Source organism: Camelus dromedarius, chromosome 32, assembly GCF_036321535.1.
Source record: "Camelus dromedarius isolate mCamDro1 chromosome 32, mCamDro1.pat, whole genome shotgun sequence".
NCBI classification, from domain to species: domain Eukaryota; kingdom Metazoa; phylum Chordata; class Mammalia; order Artiodactyla; family Camelidae; genus Camelus; species Camelus dromedarius.
The window spans coordinates 14,911,767-14,928,783 of NC_087467.1; the positions used below are offsets into that span (position 1 = coordinate 14,911,767).

The 17,017-nt window shown below is 32.5% G+C and overlaps 1 protein-coding gene and 1 long non-coding RNA gene across 9 annotated transcripts in view; one reads left to right on the forward strand and one right to left on the reverse strand.

The window, feature by feature from the left end:
- Positions 1 to 2,503, forward strand: part of LOC135319802 (uncharacterized) — a 33,157-nt gene extending 30,654 nt beyond the window's left edge. For both annotated transcript variants that reach the window (XR_010378684.1, XR_010378683.1), the window contains one exon: positions 1,694 to 2,503. This is a non-coding gene — a long non-coding RNA (uncharacterized LOC135319802). The remainder of the gene's footprint in view (positions 1 to 1,693) is intronic.
- RBBP8 (RB binding protein 8, endonuclease) overlaps positions 1 to 17,017 on the reverse strand; it is a 75,156-nt gene that overhangs the window by 41,495 nt on the left and 16,644 nt on the right. For 6 of the 7 annotated variants that reach the window (XM_031439073.2, XM_031439071.2, XM_064481541.1 and 3 more), the window contains 3 exons: positions 15,609 to 15,813; positions 4,462 to 4,504; positions 2,507 to 2,602 (listed from right to left, as the gene is read on the reverse strand). In XM_031439073.2, the coding sequence (XP_031294933.1) occupies positions 2,507 to 2,602; positions 4,462 to 4,504; positions 15,609 to 15,717 (248 nt within the window). In that variant the 5' untranslated portion in view covers positions 15,718 to 15,813. Of the gene's footprint in view, positions 1 to 2,506; positions 2,603 to 4,461; positions 4,505 to 15,608; positions 16,833 to 17,017 lie in introns of those variants that run through there. The other variant, XM_064481542.1, reaches the window with a different exon arrangement.

Sequence of the window (17,017 nt, forward strand, 5' to 3'; positions counted from 1 at the left end):
GACGTTAAAGGCAGTATTCAGTTAGTAGCAATTTTAAAGTAACCAAAAACAACAAAAAAACTTCCAAGAAAACAGGCTAGACAATAGGCAATGTTGAAGATTTAATATTTCAGAGTACTTGCTTTGGTAACTTTAGATCAAGCCTGACTACTCTGAGATAATCAGTTAAGTTGTAATTCATTTACACAGCATTTATAAAATTAAGACAACACACAGACAAGGCATCATCAAACAGGAGAAACTGGAGAGTTTGGAGGGTCAAATTTAACCTAATTATCCACTAACTATGTAATCTTGGGACGGTTTCTTAACTCTTTGCCAGTGCAGTTTCCTCCCACGTAAAGTGGATTTATTGTCTACCTCATACTGTTAAGGTGAAGATTAACTGCTGGATGTCTGGATATAAAGTGACTCCTCAAATCTATTAGTTCCTACATTAAAAAAAAAAAGTCAGATCCAGATTATTTTTGGTTTCATTAAACGAAATTTCATGAAGTGAGGGACAAATCTTAAAGTAATCCCAGAAGGAAATTTTGAATTTGAAGAAAGGAAAGAAAAAGCATGTGTATAAAGAAATGAGCTACACACTCTTTGCCCCATCCCCAAATTAATGCCATGTAATGAATTATAGGCCCACCTCTCTAAAATGTAAAGGTGAACAGAATGAAAGGATAAGAAACAGCAGAGCAGAGTAACATCCACATGAAATTAGTGACCATAGATCATAAATAGAAAAGAATCAAGCTTTAAGAAAATGCAAAATAAAAAAGATAATTTTAACAATTAAATATGTTAACTGAATACGGAGATTAAGTTAGAAAAACTTCAATGGGAGAAGAAAAATCCACTTAAGAAAAGAAGCACAAGATGCAAAGGATAACAGAACAACCAAAACTTTAAATCATAAAGTGAAGAAATGTTAAGGCACCCTAATGTTCATAGCAGCACAATTTATAATAGCCAAAATATGGAAACAACCTAAATGTCAATCAACAGATGACTGGATAAAGAAGGTGTGGTATATTTATACCATGGAATACTACTCAGCCTTAAAAAAGAATAAAATAATGCCATTTGTGGCAACATGGATGGACCTGGAGAACATCATTCTAAGTGAAGTAAGCCATGTGAGAGAGAAGAAAGAAATACCATGTGATATCACTCATATATGGAATCTAAAAAAAAAAATATATATATATATATATACACACACATACACACACACACACACACACCCCCCATGTGCTATCACTCGTATGTAGAAACTAAAAAAAAAAAAAAGACACAAATGAACTTATTTATAAAACAGAAACAGACTCACAGACATAGAAAACAAACTTAGGCACTGGGGGAAAAGGTGGAGGAACAGATAAATTGAGAGTTCAAGATTTGCAGATACTAATTACTATATATAAAATAGATAAACAAGTTTCTTTTGTATAGCACAGGGAACTATATTCAATATCTTGTAGTAACCTACAATTAAAGAGAATATAAGTATGCGTATGTATGAGTGAACCATTATGCTGTACACTAGAAATTAACACAACATTGTAAATTAACTATACTTCAATGAAAAAAAACAAGAGCTAAGATGAAGAACACTGTATCTTGGGGATGAAATGGAGAGCCAATTGTATTAAGCCAATTCAAGCAAAACATAATGAAAACTTTATCTTGTAATTTTTTTCAGTGCATTAACTTTGGATCCTAAACACCCTGCTAATCATCAACTAAACAGAAAGAATGCTGGAAGTAAATACAGACTTTGAGTGTGACAGCCACTGAAAGTGTTATCTCTTATTGTGAGAAATAAAATGACTGGCTCCAGCTACTGTGCTCTGAAATCCTTTGCCTGTTCATACAAGTGAACACACAGGCATCCCACACCAGTCTATTATTCCACAATAGGCTGACTATTCAAGTAAATGTGCATCCACTGAGGAGTAGTTGTAGAAGAAAGAGTACTCAACTTTAGTTTGCATACATGCAGAATATTAGGTTACTCTACCACTAAAGGCACAGTGGGAAATTCAAACTATCAGCCCCTCTGTAACATATATAAAAATGATAATAAAGGAAAAATATTAACTATAAAGAAAGCAAAAAACATTGTTATAAGTATTTCAAAGTCCTAAATAGCACTTACACTTTAGACAATGGAATACAGCAAAATCTGAAAGCCTTTTCTAATGTAGAGTGTTAACCTCATAGGTGTGGGGAAGAAAAAAGTTGGTATGTGGAGGTGAAATAACAGGCATTATTTTGAGAGTATTCAGTAAAAAGAATCCCTAGGATGCCTGAAAGTGGAGAAATACACAAGGGAGAAAAGAGAATGCCAGGAAGAGTATATTCTTAATTTCATAAAGAATTTATACAAAGTTGACATAAGCTTGGGAAAAAAGATCACTTTAAGTCTCAGAACTGATTACAAATGAAAACTAATGAATACTCTATTAAGAGAGAAATCACCTCTTACTCAAAAAGACCCAAGAACAAGACTCACCGATCTTCTAAAACTTTAATGGTTTCATGAAGCACTTTCTGCTGCTCTCTCAGCTGTTGATTTTTGGTGAAGAATTCTTCTAGTCTCTGTGCATCTCTAAAAGTCAAGAAGTAAGTTTTTGTTGTTGTTGTTTGTTTTTTAGGGAAAAATACTCTAACAAGATTATTCTGTCATTAAGCACTCCAAAGTATGATCTCACCACTTACCTACCATGAATTTGTTGTATCAAAACAAACAACTTAGAAGGTGAGGGTTGAATATCTTGTTAATCACAGTTCAAATTATACTAAAATTTGCTCTGCAGTATTTTTATGTTCTATAGAAATATCATCCTGAGCGCTAGGCATTCATCAAACACTGGAACACTGGAGTGAATTCTGATGCCACCACCGACTCAATGTTGTCAAAACTGCTATTAAAATACATTTAGGTTTTTTTTGGTCTACATTTGTTAATGTAAATAACAGATAACTCTACTCATATCATCTCTATTCTAATTATGAAGTGTTTATACTTTCTAATTTACTAAGTTTTATGTTGCTTAAAGTTTTATCTGGTACTACTTTTAAGCCAGGGCTTATCATGAAGCGCAAGTACGCTAACCCTATATCCTGATACCTAGGTTTGAATCTCAGCTAACATCCACCACTGCATGACCTGGTGCAAGTAACTTTAACTCTCTGTGACTCAAAATGTGGATATATTAGTATCTACCTCATAAGAAATTTGCAAGAACTAAGTAAGTACTAACAAATATATAGCATGCAGAACAGTACTGGTACACAGTAAGTTCTATTAGGTATCTGCCATTATAATTTTAGTCAGGAAAAAACAAAGATATCTAAAATTTTCTTGTAGTGGATTACCTGGTTACTTTCCAAGGTTATGTTACATTTTATCCCTCCATCATTATATTTCATAAAAGTCACATATATAAAGTATGCATATATTTTAATTCTATGAAAACCTATTAGAAACTGAATTGGGATTTTCTATGGTGTCTTGAAGCTGAAAATATAGGGTAATATCTTCGTTCAAACATGTTTCCCCAGTCCCCTCAAGGGTCTAAAATATCAGATCAAATAAGAGTGACAAACCAGTCTGCCACAAAAAGGAGATGTTCAAATGACTGTGCCAAAACTGATAAAATTTAGAATGAAAGATCACTAGCAACAAAAGAGATGAGCAAAACAACTAAGTCAAAATGTCAGATACCAATATGAAGGTACTTCTTAAATACTGGCTGAACATTTGATACTGAATGAAAAAACAATACATCTAAGAGTGGCCGCGTACTACACAACAAACACTCTTCTGGTAGCATATGTAGATACATGAAACTTTGGAAATAACAGAGAGCTGAAATTTGTTAATTAGGCTGTTTCTCATTTAATAATAAAAAAAGATTTTCTAATACTTCTAGAAAATGTATTTAATATAGAAGCAGCATCAAGTTTTCACTGATCCTATTTTGGGAGTATTTAACAAATATTCAACTGTCAACACTTCTGTATGTTTAATTTTCTAAATGAATTTGTGCAAAAGAGAAGCATTAACCATGTGCAGAGACAACAATCATCAAAACACAGGTCTGAAACAATGAACTGACTGACAAATACAGTATAGTTATTGATTTCTTGTCTAACTGCTTTTTCCAGATGGGAATCCCTAAGGACTTTACAGATCAGTTTCCATCTTAATAAATATTTTATGGAAAAAGATTATACATATATAAAAATTATGTTAGAATATAAATATATGCAAATATTAACTAAGGCTATATTCAAAATTATTACTCTTTTTCCTTTAGAGTTTTGAATAACTCGCCATCAACTATACAGGGTCCATGCTAAGTAAAGCTAATTTCCATATAAATAAAACACTGAGATCAAACAGGATATCAATATCTATTACTTTATAAATAAGACATCAGTATTATATATACTGATACTTACAAAATTCGTTCCTTTTTCAGTTTGGTTACTTTTACTTGCAAACCTGAAAAAAAGAAAAGAAAAAAACCCACAGTATTTTATTTATATACTTTACCACTTTTAAAGCAGTTAATAAGTTTCTTTATGAGCCTAATGCTACACTATTAAGTCACTTGAGTCTGGTCTCTGAACACTGAGCCAGGTCTCATTAGTTTTAAGTGTATTTCCCTTACTTCTACCCTGAGGTCACAAAAAAATATCTGCAACATTATTGCTTTTAGTCAATTGTGTGACAGCCAAATAGAATGAAAATTTCTCCACCTAAAGTGAGTTACTTCCTTTCTAATAGCATGGGCAAGCATATAATTAGAAGTTCACTATAAATGAAAGTTTATGTCCTGGCACAGCCTACGTATTTGCTAACAGCAATAGTGCTTATGTAGACTCAAGGCTTCTGGGATTAAAACAGATTGTGTCAGGAAGTCCTGGACTAGGAACACAACTGCTTACAAAAAAGTACTTAACAAAGGGCACTAGTGCTTTTAGCTCAAGATATGTATTATTTGTGTTCTATGTATTTTTAACTTTAATTGAGTCTGACACAAAAATATAAGACCACTGCCTTTGGGACTTGGGTAATTATTGCATAGAAAGAAAGCCAATGGGCACTGAAACTACAAAGAAAGGATATGGACAAAACACAGTGACATTTCTCATTCTCAGAAACAATAACTAAAAGGAGAAAAACAGGGAGGGTATAGCTCAGTGGCAGAGTGCATGCTTAACATACACAAGGTCTTGAGTTCAATCCCCAATACTTCCATTAACCAAAAAAAAAAAAAAAGAGAGAGAGAGAAATAGCTATTAAACAAACATGAAAATAAATCCAACATCATCAACAATATAAATCTAAACCTAACAAATTACTTAGCAAAATTATAAAAATTTTAATACCTTAATGTTAATAAAAGTGTTGCAAAACTACAGTGCCATGCTTTGAAGGAGATAATATAAATTAGTATAATTCTTTTAGAAAGAAATTTAACAATATACAGTGGGGCCCTTTTTCATCAATATCTCACTTCTTGGATTCTAACCTAAGAATATAATTCAAATGATAGAGAAACTCATAGTCACAAAGAATACTTAACACTTTATTGAAAGTTTTAAAATTTTGTATCTATTCAAAAATTTCCTTTATTTGGGGCACAGTTAATCCCTAACAAATGCTTATTAGTTAACTAATTTCTGAAAAATCAGATTTACTATTTGTCTTTTATATTTATCTATGGATTCTAATATGTTATACATTTAGAAAAGCTTTCTATATAATGTGTGTAGGAACATTAATACATCTGTCATTTTTAAGAACAGGATTTTTCATTATCTATTTAATTTAGGACACTCTTTTGAACAACATCATTTAGATAAATAAGAGTTTTAGAAAAAAATATCTATACATTTCCCCACCGCCTCTCACTCCATGGTGCTGTCTAGGGATGAGGTTAAAGTCATATAGATACTAAATGGGAAGTCACCTTTTCTTACTGCCCGAATAGTAATGATTTAATGCTAGGAAATCCAGATATTATGGAAAACTAAAGGCCCTGGAGAATTTTTTTTGTGTTATACTTTTGCCCTATGTTTCAAATTTCACCTCTAGGAAATATCCAACTGATATGATACATTTTATACTCAATTCTATGGCCTACAATTTGAATAAAAATTATGAATAAAATAGTGAAAAAATATAATGAATAAACCTGTAACTAAATGTTCATAGAAGCTTTATTCATAATAGCTAAAAATAGTACAGACAACCCAAATGTCCTTCAATGAGTGAACTGTTAAAAAAATTAACAAAACTGTGGTAGCCTTACACCATATGTACTATTCAGCAATAAAAAGGAATGAAGTATTGACATATGCAACAACTTGGATGGACTGTAAGGGAGTTATGCTGAGTGAAAATAAAAGCCAATCCAAAAAGTACATCCTATGTGGTTCCACTTATATAACATTCTTAAAATGACAAAACTGTAGAGATGGAGAACAGATTATGGGTGGCCATTGCTGGAGGGTTTGGGGTGAGAGGAAGGTGGCTGGGGACTTAAAAAGGGTAGCATGAGGAATCCTTGGTAGTCACAGGAATCTATATATGTGATTAAACTGCACAGAACTAAATACACACACACAAGTGAGTGCCTATGAAATTGGTGGAATATAAATAAGATTGGTAGATTGTATCAACATCAATTTCTTGGTTGTAATACTGTACTACAGTTATACAAGATACTACCACTGGGATAAACTGGATAGAGCGTATTCTATAGTGTGAATCTACAATAAGTTCAAACTAAAAAGCTAAAAAAAATTTATGAAAAAATATTTGCCCTAAGAGAGTTGGAACACTGTTAAGATATAAAACATAACAATAAAGGAAAAACATTTTTTAAGTGTTAAAAATAAAAACTGATGTGATCATTTGATTTTTAAGAAATCATTTCCAATTGTAAAATGATTATAAATCAATAAAAGATGTTAAAAAAAAAAAAAAAGAAATCTTTTCCATCTGTCAAGTTCCTAGCTAGAGAAACTTCCTTCTTTTTCAGGTAGTGAAGACAAACTGAAGAGACCTTGAAAGTACTTAGTGAAGAGTCAAATCATTCTTGAAGAATTAAGAAAACAACTTGTGACCGTACTAGGCCAGAGTGAGCAGTTTTTTCACTCCTTTCTACCATTCCCAAAGTGTGCAAAATTTACTTGCTGACAGATTTTCTTGTTTTTAATCTTGGCCAACTTCTAAAACTGAGGCCCACCTTTAGAAGTGAAAAGTGCACCCAAGATGAAATGGATTATTGCCATGAACCATTTCAAGAAAAGAAACAATGGGATAGAAAATCCATATAAACTTCAAAAGAAAAATCTCGGGAAATACGGAAAGTCTACTCTTTTATCTTGTTAAGTATTCAACACCTGTGAGGCATTTGTCCTGTCATGCAGATCAGCCCTAAAACAAGTTTATGTGTGTATGTGTGTGTGTTTAAATTTTAGCATTTGCTATTCATCAAGTCAATTAGGCATCTACAATTAGAACCCCTATAAAGTGTGCTTTAATCCTGCTCCACACCCATTGGAAGGAATGAGGCTGTACAACAATGTAGCTCCTGTATGAACAAGCAGTCTGTTCAAAAAAGAATTTGGGATTGTAACACTGGCAACCTTAGATACCTATTGAGGAAACAGTGCTCAAAAGACAAAAAGCACTGTATTACATACAATTAACCCTATACTCACGTGTGTATGAATTCTGGGGGAAATGAAACAATTAAGGGCCCTTATACGTAGTCACCTAACACAAGAAACAAATTTAAGTAAGCATTCAGAAATAAGGCAAGAATTCAGTTTGTTATAAACAAAATAAAATTCACTGTGATGTTAATTTTTACTCATTTTGGTGCGCTACCCAGAACAAACCATAGGTGTGTGTACTGTCACTGTACAAGTTGTTTATGGTTTTGAGCTGTAAACTGTAAGCCTAATAATACCATTCTCGACAAATAATGGCTTTATACATAGCTTAAATAATTAAACGTCTACCAAAAACACAATTAGTATTTCTGTAATTACCTAATAAATGGGATTTCAACTCCAAAGTAAAAGACACCTATCTTTATGAGATACAGCCATATTTAAGGTGTGCTTAGTTTACTCTTAAGATTTAATTATCTCAAAATGGGTAAATTAATTTTTGTGGATTTTATTCAATTTATGTTTTAATGCAAATAGGAAAATAACACATGTGAGTGTTACTAATAGTATTCTTTTTTTATTGAAGTATTGTTGATGCATAATATAACTCACAGGTGTACAATATGGTGATTCACAATTTTCAAAGGTTATACTCCACTTATAGTTATTATAAAATATTGGCTATATTCCCCATGTTGTACAATATATCCTTATAGTTTATTTTATATATAATTGTTTGTACCTCTTAATCTACCCTATATTGCCCTTCCCCCTTCCCTCTCCCCATTGGTAACCACTAGATTGTTCTCTATATCTGAGTCTTTTTTGTTATACTCACTAGTTTGTTGTATTTTTTAGATTCCACATATAAGTGATATCATACAGTATTTGTCTTTCTCTGTCTGACGTATTTCACTTAGCATAATATCTTCCAAGTCCATCCATGTTGCTGCAAATGGCAAAAACTCATTCTATTTTAAGGCTGAGTAGTATTCCATTGTGTCTGTGTGTATATGTATGTATGTGTGTATATATATATATGCGCCATATCTTCTTTATTCATCTGTTGATGGACAGGGGTTGCTTCTGTATCTTGGCAACTGTAAATAATACTACTATGAACACTGGAGTGCACGTATCATTTCAAATTAGTTTTTGTTTTTTCAAATATATATCCAGGAGTGGACTTGCTGGGTCATATGCTAGCTCTATTTTTAATTTTTTGAGAAACCTCCAGACTGTTTTTCCAGAGTGGCTGCACCAATTTACATTCCCACCAACAGTGTACAAGGATTCCCTTTTCTCCACATTCTCATCAACATTTGTTAATTTGTGTTCTTTTTGATGACAGCCATTCTGACAGGTGTGAGGTAATATCTTACTGTGGTTTTGATCTGCATTTCCCTGAAGATTAGTGATTCTTAATGATGAGTGGGACACTGATGCTATAGACCAAAATGACATGCAATTCTTTTCATTGCTAATTTGTGTAGTCTTAATATGAATGTCATTTTTTGGTATTTTTGATGAAACATCTGAGAAAATAAGTGGAGCAATCCAAAACTGAATCAAGAAATATTTATCCTGTCATATTAGAGCCTCCATACTTTCCCTTTTCTTCAATGGGGTTCCAATTTTGTCCTAAAAAAATCTGCCTATTTTTCTACAAAACTGATTACCCATATTTACCAGATGCAGAAAATTATTACTAGACAAGATGTTAATGGCAGAACCTAGCATGGACACAAAAAACATTTATTAAAATGGTGGCATTCTAAAAATCTTATTATCAGTGCTTTTTAATAATAAACTTGATATTGAAAGACATTTAAAAAGGCAAAAAAACAAAACAAAACAAAACAAAAACCTGTATCCAAATGAATTCAGATGCATCTAAGTTGTTCTGAATATCTAAGTAGGAATTATATACCTCAACAAGTGCTACCATTCAGAATATTTCTTTTCCATATTTTTTAACCTGACATGAAAGTTTAAAAGTAATGAGTCAATTTTGATTCCTATATATACTTCAAAACCTGCAAAGTCCTGATAAGTCCATGTTTGATGTCTTTCAAATAGCCTCTTATAATGGTTTTTCCAAGTGGATCCCCTACCATAAAAAAAATTAAGTACCCTTCAGGCATGTCTTTGATGTTATCACAGAGTCAGAAGATCTAGTTTTATATGGAACTATGTGGAGCACATTGACAAAGGACTGTTAAGAAAAGTCTTGCTTTCAACAAATTTGCCTGGTCCCAACCAAAATGTTTTTAAATAACATGCTAATTAAAATAAAAAAAGTAGTGCTCATTCATTTAATACTTTAAAGAATCCATAAGTGATTTTAAAATTGGTAAAAGTAATCACTATATTACAATATACCAGAAGTTATTGTCTTTCATTAGCTCAAACATATATTCAATATCTACCATTCATAAAGCAAATGGATATTAATCAAATACATCAACAACTGCTGTATTTCTCCCTTAAAGTTTTTCAGTGTATATAGACTAATGCTCCTGGGAGTGTGATGGTTATTAGAGTATAGCCATGAGGGATATACAATTTAAAAAAAATTATCCACTATGTAATATTTGTGGGTCTTACATGACCCACAAATAATCTGATAATGGCATGCTGTTCTTACTATTTTTCTTGATCCTTCTTCATCACAAAATAGAAGTCTCCTTAAAGAAGTTGTGGTATATTTATACAATGGAATACTACTCAGCCATAAAAAGAATAAAATAATGCCACTTGCAGCAACATGGATGGACCTGGAGATAGTCATTCTATGGGAAGTAAGCCAGAAAGAGAAAGAAAAATACCATATGATATCACTCATATGTGGAATCTTCAAAAAGAAAAAAGAGGACACTAATGAATGCATCTACAGAACAGAAACAGACTCATAGACATAGTAAACAATCTTATGGTTACCAGGGGAAAGAGGGTGGGAAGGGATAAATTTGGAAGTCTGAGATTTGCAAATGATAACCACTATATATAAAAATAGATAGAACAACAGATTTCTTCTGTATAGCATAGGGAATTACATTCAATATCTTGTAATAACCTTTAATGAAAAAGAATACGAAAATGATTGCATGTATATATATATGCAAGACTAGGACTTTATGCTGTACATTAGAAATTGACACATTATAACTGACTATACTTCAATTAAAAAAAAATTCTAGCAAAAATAAAAATAAAAAAATTAAAACAGAAGTCTCCTGAAGACCCTGACACACCAATGAACATGGAGAAGAAATCTGCCAAACATTTTATCCTTGTTAAATTAAGAACCTAAAAAATGAAACTGGCCCAGTTTTAAATGGAAATGTATGAAAATTCTAAGATGACAATTATGTGCCAAGGAAAACAAGCAGTTTGGTTAAGTAACGAAACAACAGCAAAAAATAAGTCGCATATAAAACAGTATGTACACTTGTCACAATACAAAAAACTACATGCATTTTTTTAAAAACTAAAAAAGAATAAACAAATGTCATTCTTGTAAAATGGTGATTTATTTTTCCTTTCCCAACTTTCTACAGTATTATCTAAAAATGGAAAATGTAAAGTAAATGGGTAGTAAAGTATTTCAGAGTTTTAGTGAAATAAAATTTTGATTTTTTTATATATTATAAAATTTCAAAAACTGATATTTAAGAAAATGTTCCACTGATGCAGCTATAAACTATGCAATTCAGATACCATTTACTAATTTCTTACTATATGCCAAGCATTTTTATCTACAGGAACAGTAGGTAGAAAGATGAGTAAAATAAGGACTCTACATAATAAAATTTTAGTGATCTTCTTAAAACCAGTTATAAAAAACAGAAAGTAATTTTTTGAAGGATAAAGAATTTAACCTTATGCTTGAAGACAGCAGGATGCTAATACTCCTCTATCAAATGTTTAATAAAAACTCACGTACAACTTGTTTTATTTAAATTGCTTCAAAATATTTGTATTTCCTTTACCTCCAGGGAATAAATAAACTTTTTTTTAACACTATATAGATCCTATGATAGTTTAAACTTGAAGCTGTTCCTATTGGTAAACGTACATGCTGGGGTCATAGCATTATAAACCAAAAGAAAGACAAAGCTTGGCCTACAGCAGAGGTTGGGAGATGTTATTATTCCTTTCCAGTTTTAAAAGAAGTGCATGTAGCTAATTACATTGTTGTTATCAGTGTTACCAAGACAGACTGTCTTGTATGTGGCTTATTTTTGCTATCATTCATTGTATAATTATATTGCATAAATATTTTCTTAAAGAGAATTAATACAATGCCCCCAAACCCCACTGTGTCTTCTTCTCTGTTATTTTCTCTGCTACCATTCCCACCATACAATTCATAACTCACTCACTGAATGAACAGCAAGTCAAGTCTAAAACTCAGAATCTTTCCTCAATGTTTCACACTAGATTTTCTGGGGGAAAAACAGTATAGTGTAGTGAAGAACAGAATTAATGTAAAATATTCATATTTGTCCCTGGACATATGACCATAAGTACAGTTCACTTTAAAATCAGATCTTTTACCACTAACAACAAATTTGAACTCCTGCCTTTTCATATATTTGAAGTCAACCAATCTGCCTCATATATAAACAGCTCCTATCAATCAATAGGAAAAAGGCCAACAAGCCAAGAATAACCAAGTATATAAACAGTTACCTTACATCATATACAAAATTTAACTCTACTTTGAGATGAAGGACCTAAACATAAGAGCTAAAACTATAGAACTTTTATAAGAAAACACAAGGGAAAAGCTTAATGGCAATGAATTTGGCAATGATTTCTTGGATATAATACCAAAAGAACAGGCAACAAAAGAAAAATAAAATTAGACTACCAAAATTAAAAACTTCTATGCATCAAAGGACATAATTAACAGATTGAGGAAGCAACTCAGAATGACAGAAAATATTTGTAAATCATATATCTGGTAAGAGACTAATATTAAGAATACACAAAGAACTTCTACAACTCAACCACAACAAAAAGCAATTTGATTAAAAAATAGGCAAAGGACTCGAACAGACATTTCTCCAAAGATATACAAATAGTCAATAAGCATATGAAAAGAAATCACTAATTATTAAGGAAATGAAAATCAGAACCACAATAAGATACCATCTCACACTCATTAGGCTGGCAAAGAAAGAAAGAAAGAAAGAAAGAGAGAAGAGAAAATAACTAACTTTGGTAAGAATGTAGAGAAACTGGAACACTTGTGCATTGCTGGTGGGAAAGTAAAATGGTGCAGCCGCTATGGAAAACAGTATGATGGTTCCTCAAAAAATTAAAAAAAGAATTGCCCTATCATTCAGCAATTCCACTTTTGGGTATATACCCAAAAGAACTGAAAGCAGGGCCTTGAAGAGATACTTGTATACCCATGTTCATAGCAACATTATTCACAAAAGCCAAAAGACAGAAGCAAGGCAAATGTCCACTGATGGATGAATGGATAAGCAAAATGTGGTCTATACATACAATGGAATATTATTCACCCTTTAAAATGAGGGAAATTCTGTAATATGCTACAACATAGATGAAGCTTGAGATTTTTGCTAAGCAAGAGGAGCCTGTCACAAAAAGACAAAAGTGTATGATTCCACTTATATGAGGTACTTGGAATAGACAAAATCATAGAGACAAAGCAGAATAGTGGTTGCCAGTGGCTGGAGGAAGAAGTGACCACGGAGTTATTGTTTAGTGGGTACAGAATTTCAGTTTTACAGGATGAAGAGAGTTATGGAGATGGTGGTGATGGCTGTACAGTGTTATTAAATACCACTGAACTGTACACTTAAAAATGTTTAATACAAATTTTATATAATGTATATCTAATGACAGAAAAAAAAAAATCCCCATTCCTCTCCCTTACCAAAAAGACAGGAAAATAATAATTTTCTAAATTTCCCAACCATTTCAACTTTCTCATGTTTATCATTTTGGTCATTTTTCTGTATCCTCCTAGAAGTCAGCAGTTTAAAAAACCATAAAGGGGCTAAAGAAAAGTAATCAGTATGTGAAACCTGTTATAACTTTTTTGTAGTATCCCATTGTCTCCAGCTGGTATGGTTCACAGCAGGCAATGATAATACATAATGGTTGCTGCTTCATAGTGATAGAAACAGCTAACATATGTGGCTATGTGCCTGACACTCTTTCAAATGCTATACATATATTAAGGTATATAATACAATACGAGGTAGCTATTATTAGTATCTTTATTTTATAGGTAAGGAATTTGAGGCACTATAAAGTTAAATAACTGGCACAAGGTCACCACCTCTATTCAAGTGGTGGATAAGGCTTTCAAATACCGGCAGTCCAGATGCAGAATTCAGGGAATTAACCACTCCATCACAGGGCCTCTTTTCCAGCATAGCACTATTCCCATCCACTCTCAATCAATGAAAGCAGGCACAGAGATGGAAGTTTTAGGGTTAGCACACTATATACTGTTTTACATAATGTGAAGCTATCAACTTTTCTAGCATCATCTGTCCACCTCAACAGTAAATTCCTATCTCCCATCCCATTCCTTCTTGGAGATACAACAAACTGTCTATAGTTCCTTGAATAAAATCAAGCTATTATCCATAAATTTGCATATATTATTCTTACTACTCAGAACATCCTCCCTCTCCCCCCACCATCTTTTATGCCTGGATAATTAGACTTAATTCAATTGTAAAGCCTGGTCTGATAGTCTGATAGTATAACACACACACACACACACACCCCACCTATCCCGGTTCTTCCTTTATAACCCCAGATAACATGGTACATTACAAATAGGACTATATATGACTCATACATATTACCATTCACAAGGTCTGGCACATAGTAAGTGCTCCCCAAAACACTTCTTGAACAAGTGTCTCCAAGTACTCTGAGGCTGCAAGAATACTGGGGTTCATATTTCAGAACCTATTAATTAATGATGAGTCCATTATGAGGTTCTTCCAGAAACTAAATTTACCACGGGTAAGTTCCAACACAGACCCACACAATGTACTTTAGATTGAGGTGGATCATATTTTAATGGCTCTCCAGTGTTAATCTTAAAACTATAAAGCACTGCAGTATTAAACCTATGGTTGCAACAGGTAATCAAGAAACAAATGTAATATGAAGTGTTTCCCACACATGGGAAAAACATTGTTACATTAACACCACAGAATTAGACAGGTATGTTAAGGCTTAATATCAAACCTTGAGTTTAGCATTAATTGTTTAATTTTAATAGTATACATTAATACAATCACATATAATATCCATATACTCATCCCAAAGGCATCAGCTCAATCCTCTGAACGTTCACTGCACTTCACATAAACCTTTTAGCACTGGTTTCATTATACTGTAATTATCTGTTCACATGACTCTATCGGACTGCAGGATCTTTGAAGGCAAACTGCCATTTACTTTTGTATCTCAGTGCTCAGTGGCAAACAGATAACTGAAGGTTTACTGAATGACCTAGGTAGTATTTTTATGTCTATAAACAATTCTGCAAATAATTTTACAGAAGAAAATTAAGTTTAGAGGTTATGTAACTAGACCGAGATCACAGAGGAAGTAGATAAATGAAATCAGAATTCAAATCCAGCTCTTCAGTCAACAATTTCTACGCTCCTTCCACCACACCATACCTATTACAAGTAAATAACTACATCTGGTGCAAGAGCTACAGCCTGCAGCAGCTGTCTGTAGTTAGAAAGTAACAATTCAATGATAAAAACGAATCAGAAAAAACTCCATTTTTTTCTGCAAAAAGTAAAGGTCCTTTAAAAATGGTTGTTTGAACTGTCATACAAAATTACTTATTACTAATTTAGTCTCCGCAGAATACTGTTGTAAGTATTTAAAAAAGTTACCTTGTACTTCTTTATCATGACACTCCTTTAGTTTTGTCCAAAGATCCTTAAAGTCATTAGATACATCTGCAGAACCAGGACTTCCACAGCCGCTTCCCGAGATGTTCATCTTGCTTAATATGCTCCACACTTTATTGCCTAATGTTTTCTGACCTTTTCTGTTACATTATATAGGTCTGAAATTGTCTTTGGCTAGTTTAAATACCTGAAACAACAGATTGCAACATAAATGAGTTCTGGATTTATCTTTATGTAATTTGAAGTCAGGATGACTTCAAGCCCAGCCAGTTGTTCTCAGTTTTCCATATTTACCTACAATCACTTTAGAACTGGCAGGGGCAAGGGGAGGAGGGTGGAAATGAGGAGAAAAGACGATTATGGTGAGAAAAGTCCGATTTCAGTTATCTGGCCTTACTGAGTTAAGCTAAATTTTCAGGCAAATTTTTTATTCCACCTACAAGGAAGTTAACTGCCTAAATTATGTTAAATTGAAAGGATTCTGATATACAGAAGTTTGTAATCATTCGTGGTCAGTATTGATTCACCATTCTAAAAGAATTTATTGCTTTTTTAACTTTTGAGTTGATATGGAATGTAATATGTTGAACCAAAAACTGGAAAACATTCTGTGATATTCTTGACTTAACAAGCATTCACATATATACACAAACTCTATACACAGACACATATTGTAGAAAAGCAAGAAAGATGATTGACATATTAACATGAGTATCAGAATAGCTTTTTCATAACAAGAGATATCAGTGTGCAAGATATAGACACAGCAAAGATCTATGAATACAGAAACATCTAATAACAAGGCCACTAGGGTAAAGCTATTTTGTGCCTCTCAGAGTAAAGACACATGATTAAATTTATTACTTGTGTAGCCCCTGAAGGAAGCAACAGGCCATAAAGAAGTTCAAGTGGATTAATAAATATTTTAACATGTGTTCTTAAACTGAAACCATTAACTAGCTACTACTAAAAAAGTAAACTGATTAAAAAGTCTACTAAACTTCACATCTGGCTCCTTAGCCAATGCCTTACCATTGCTAACAAGTACCCAAACTGTTTTGTCTCTTGCTATTTCTTGAGGTCTTTGATGAAGAGGCTAAGATAAGCAATGGTATTTCTAAAGGGAGCAATATCATGTGAGAAGCTACCTGGTAAACTATAGAGCAGTACAGAATTAATAATACATTTATTAAGCTTTTCAAAAATTGTGAATATACTTTTTTTAGGTAATCAGTGAAAACTGAACAGGTTCTATATTTTACATATTAAGAAATTCTTTTTTATTTTCTTGGATATGATAATGAGATGGTCAGGTTAAAAACAAAGTCCTTTATCTGTTAAAGATAAATAATGAGGTGTTTACAGGTAAAGTGATATGTTCACTGGGATTT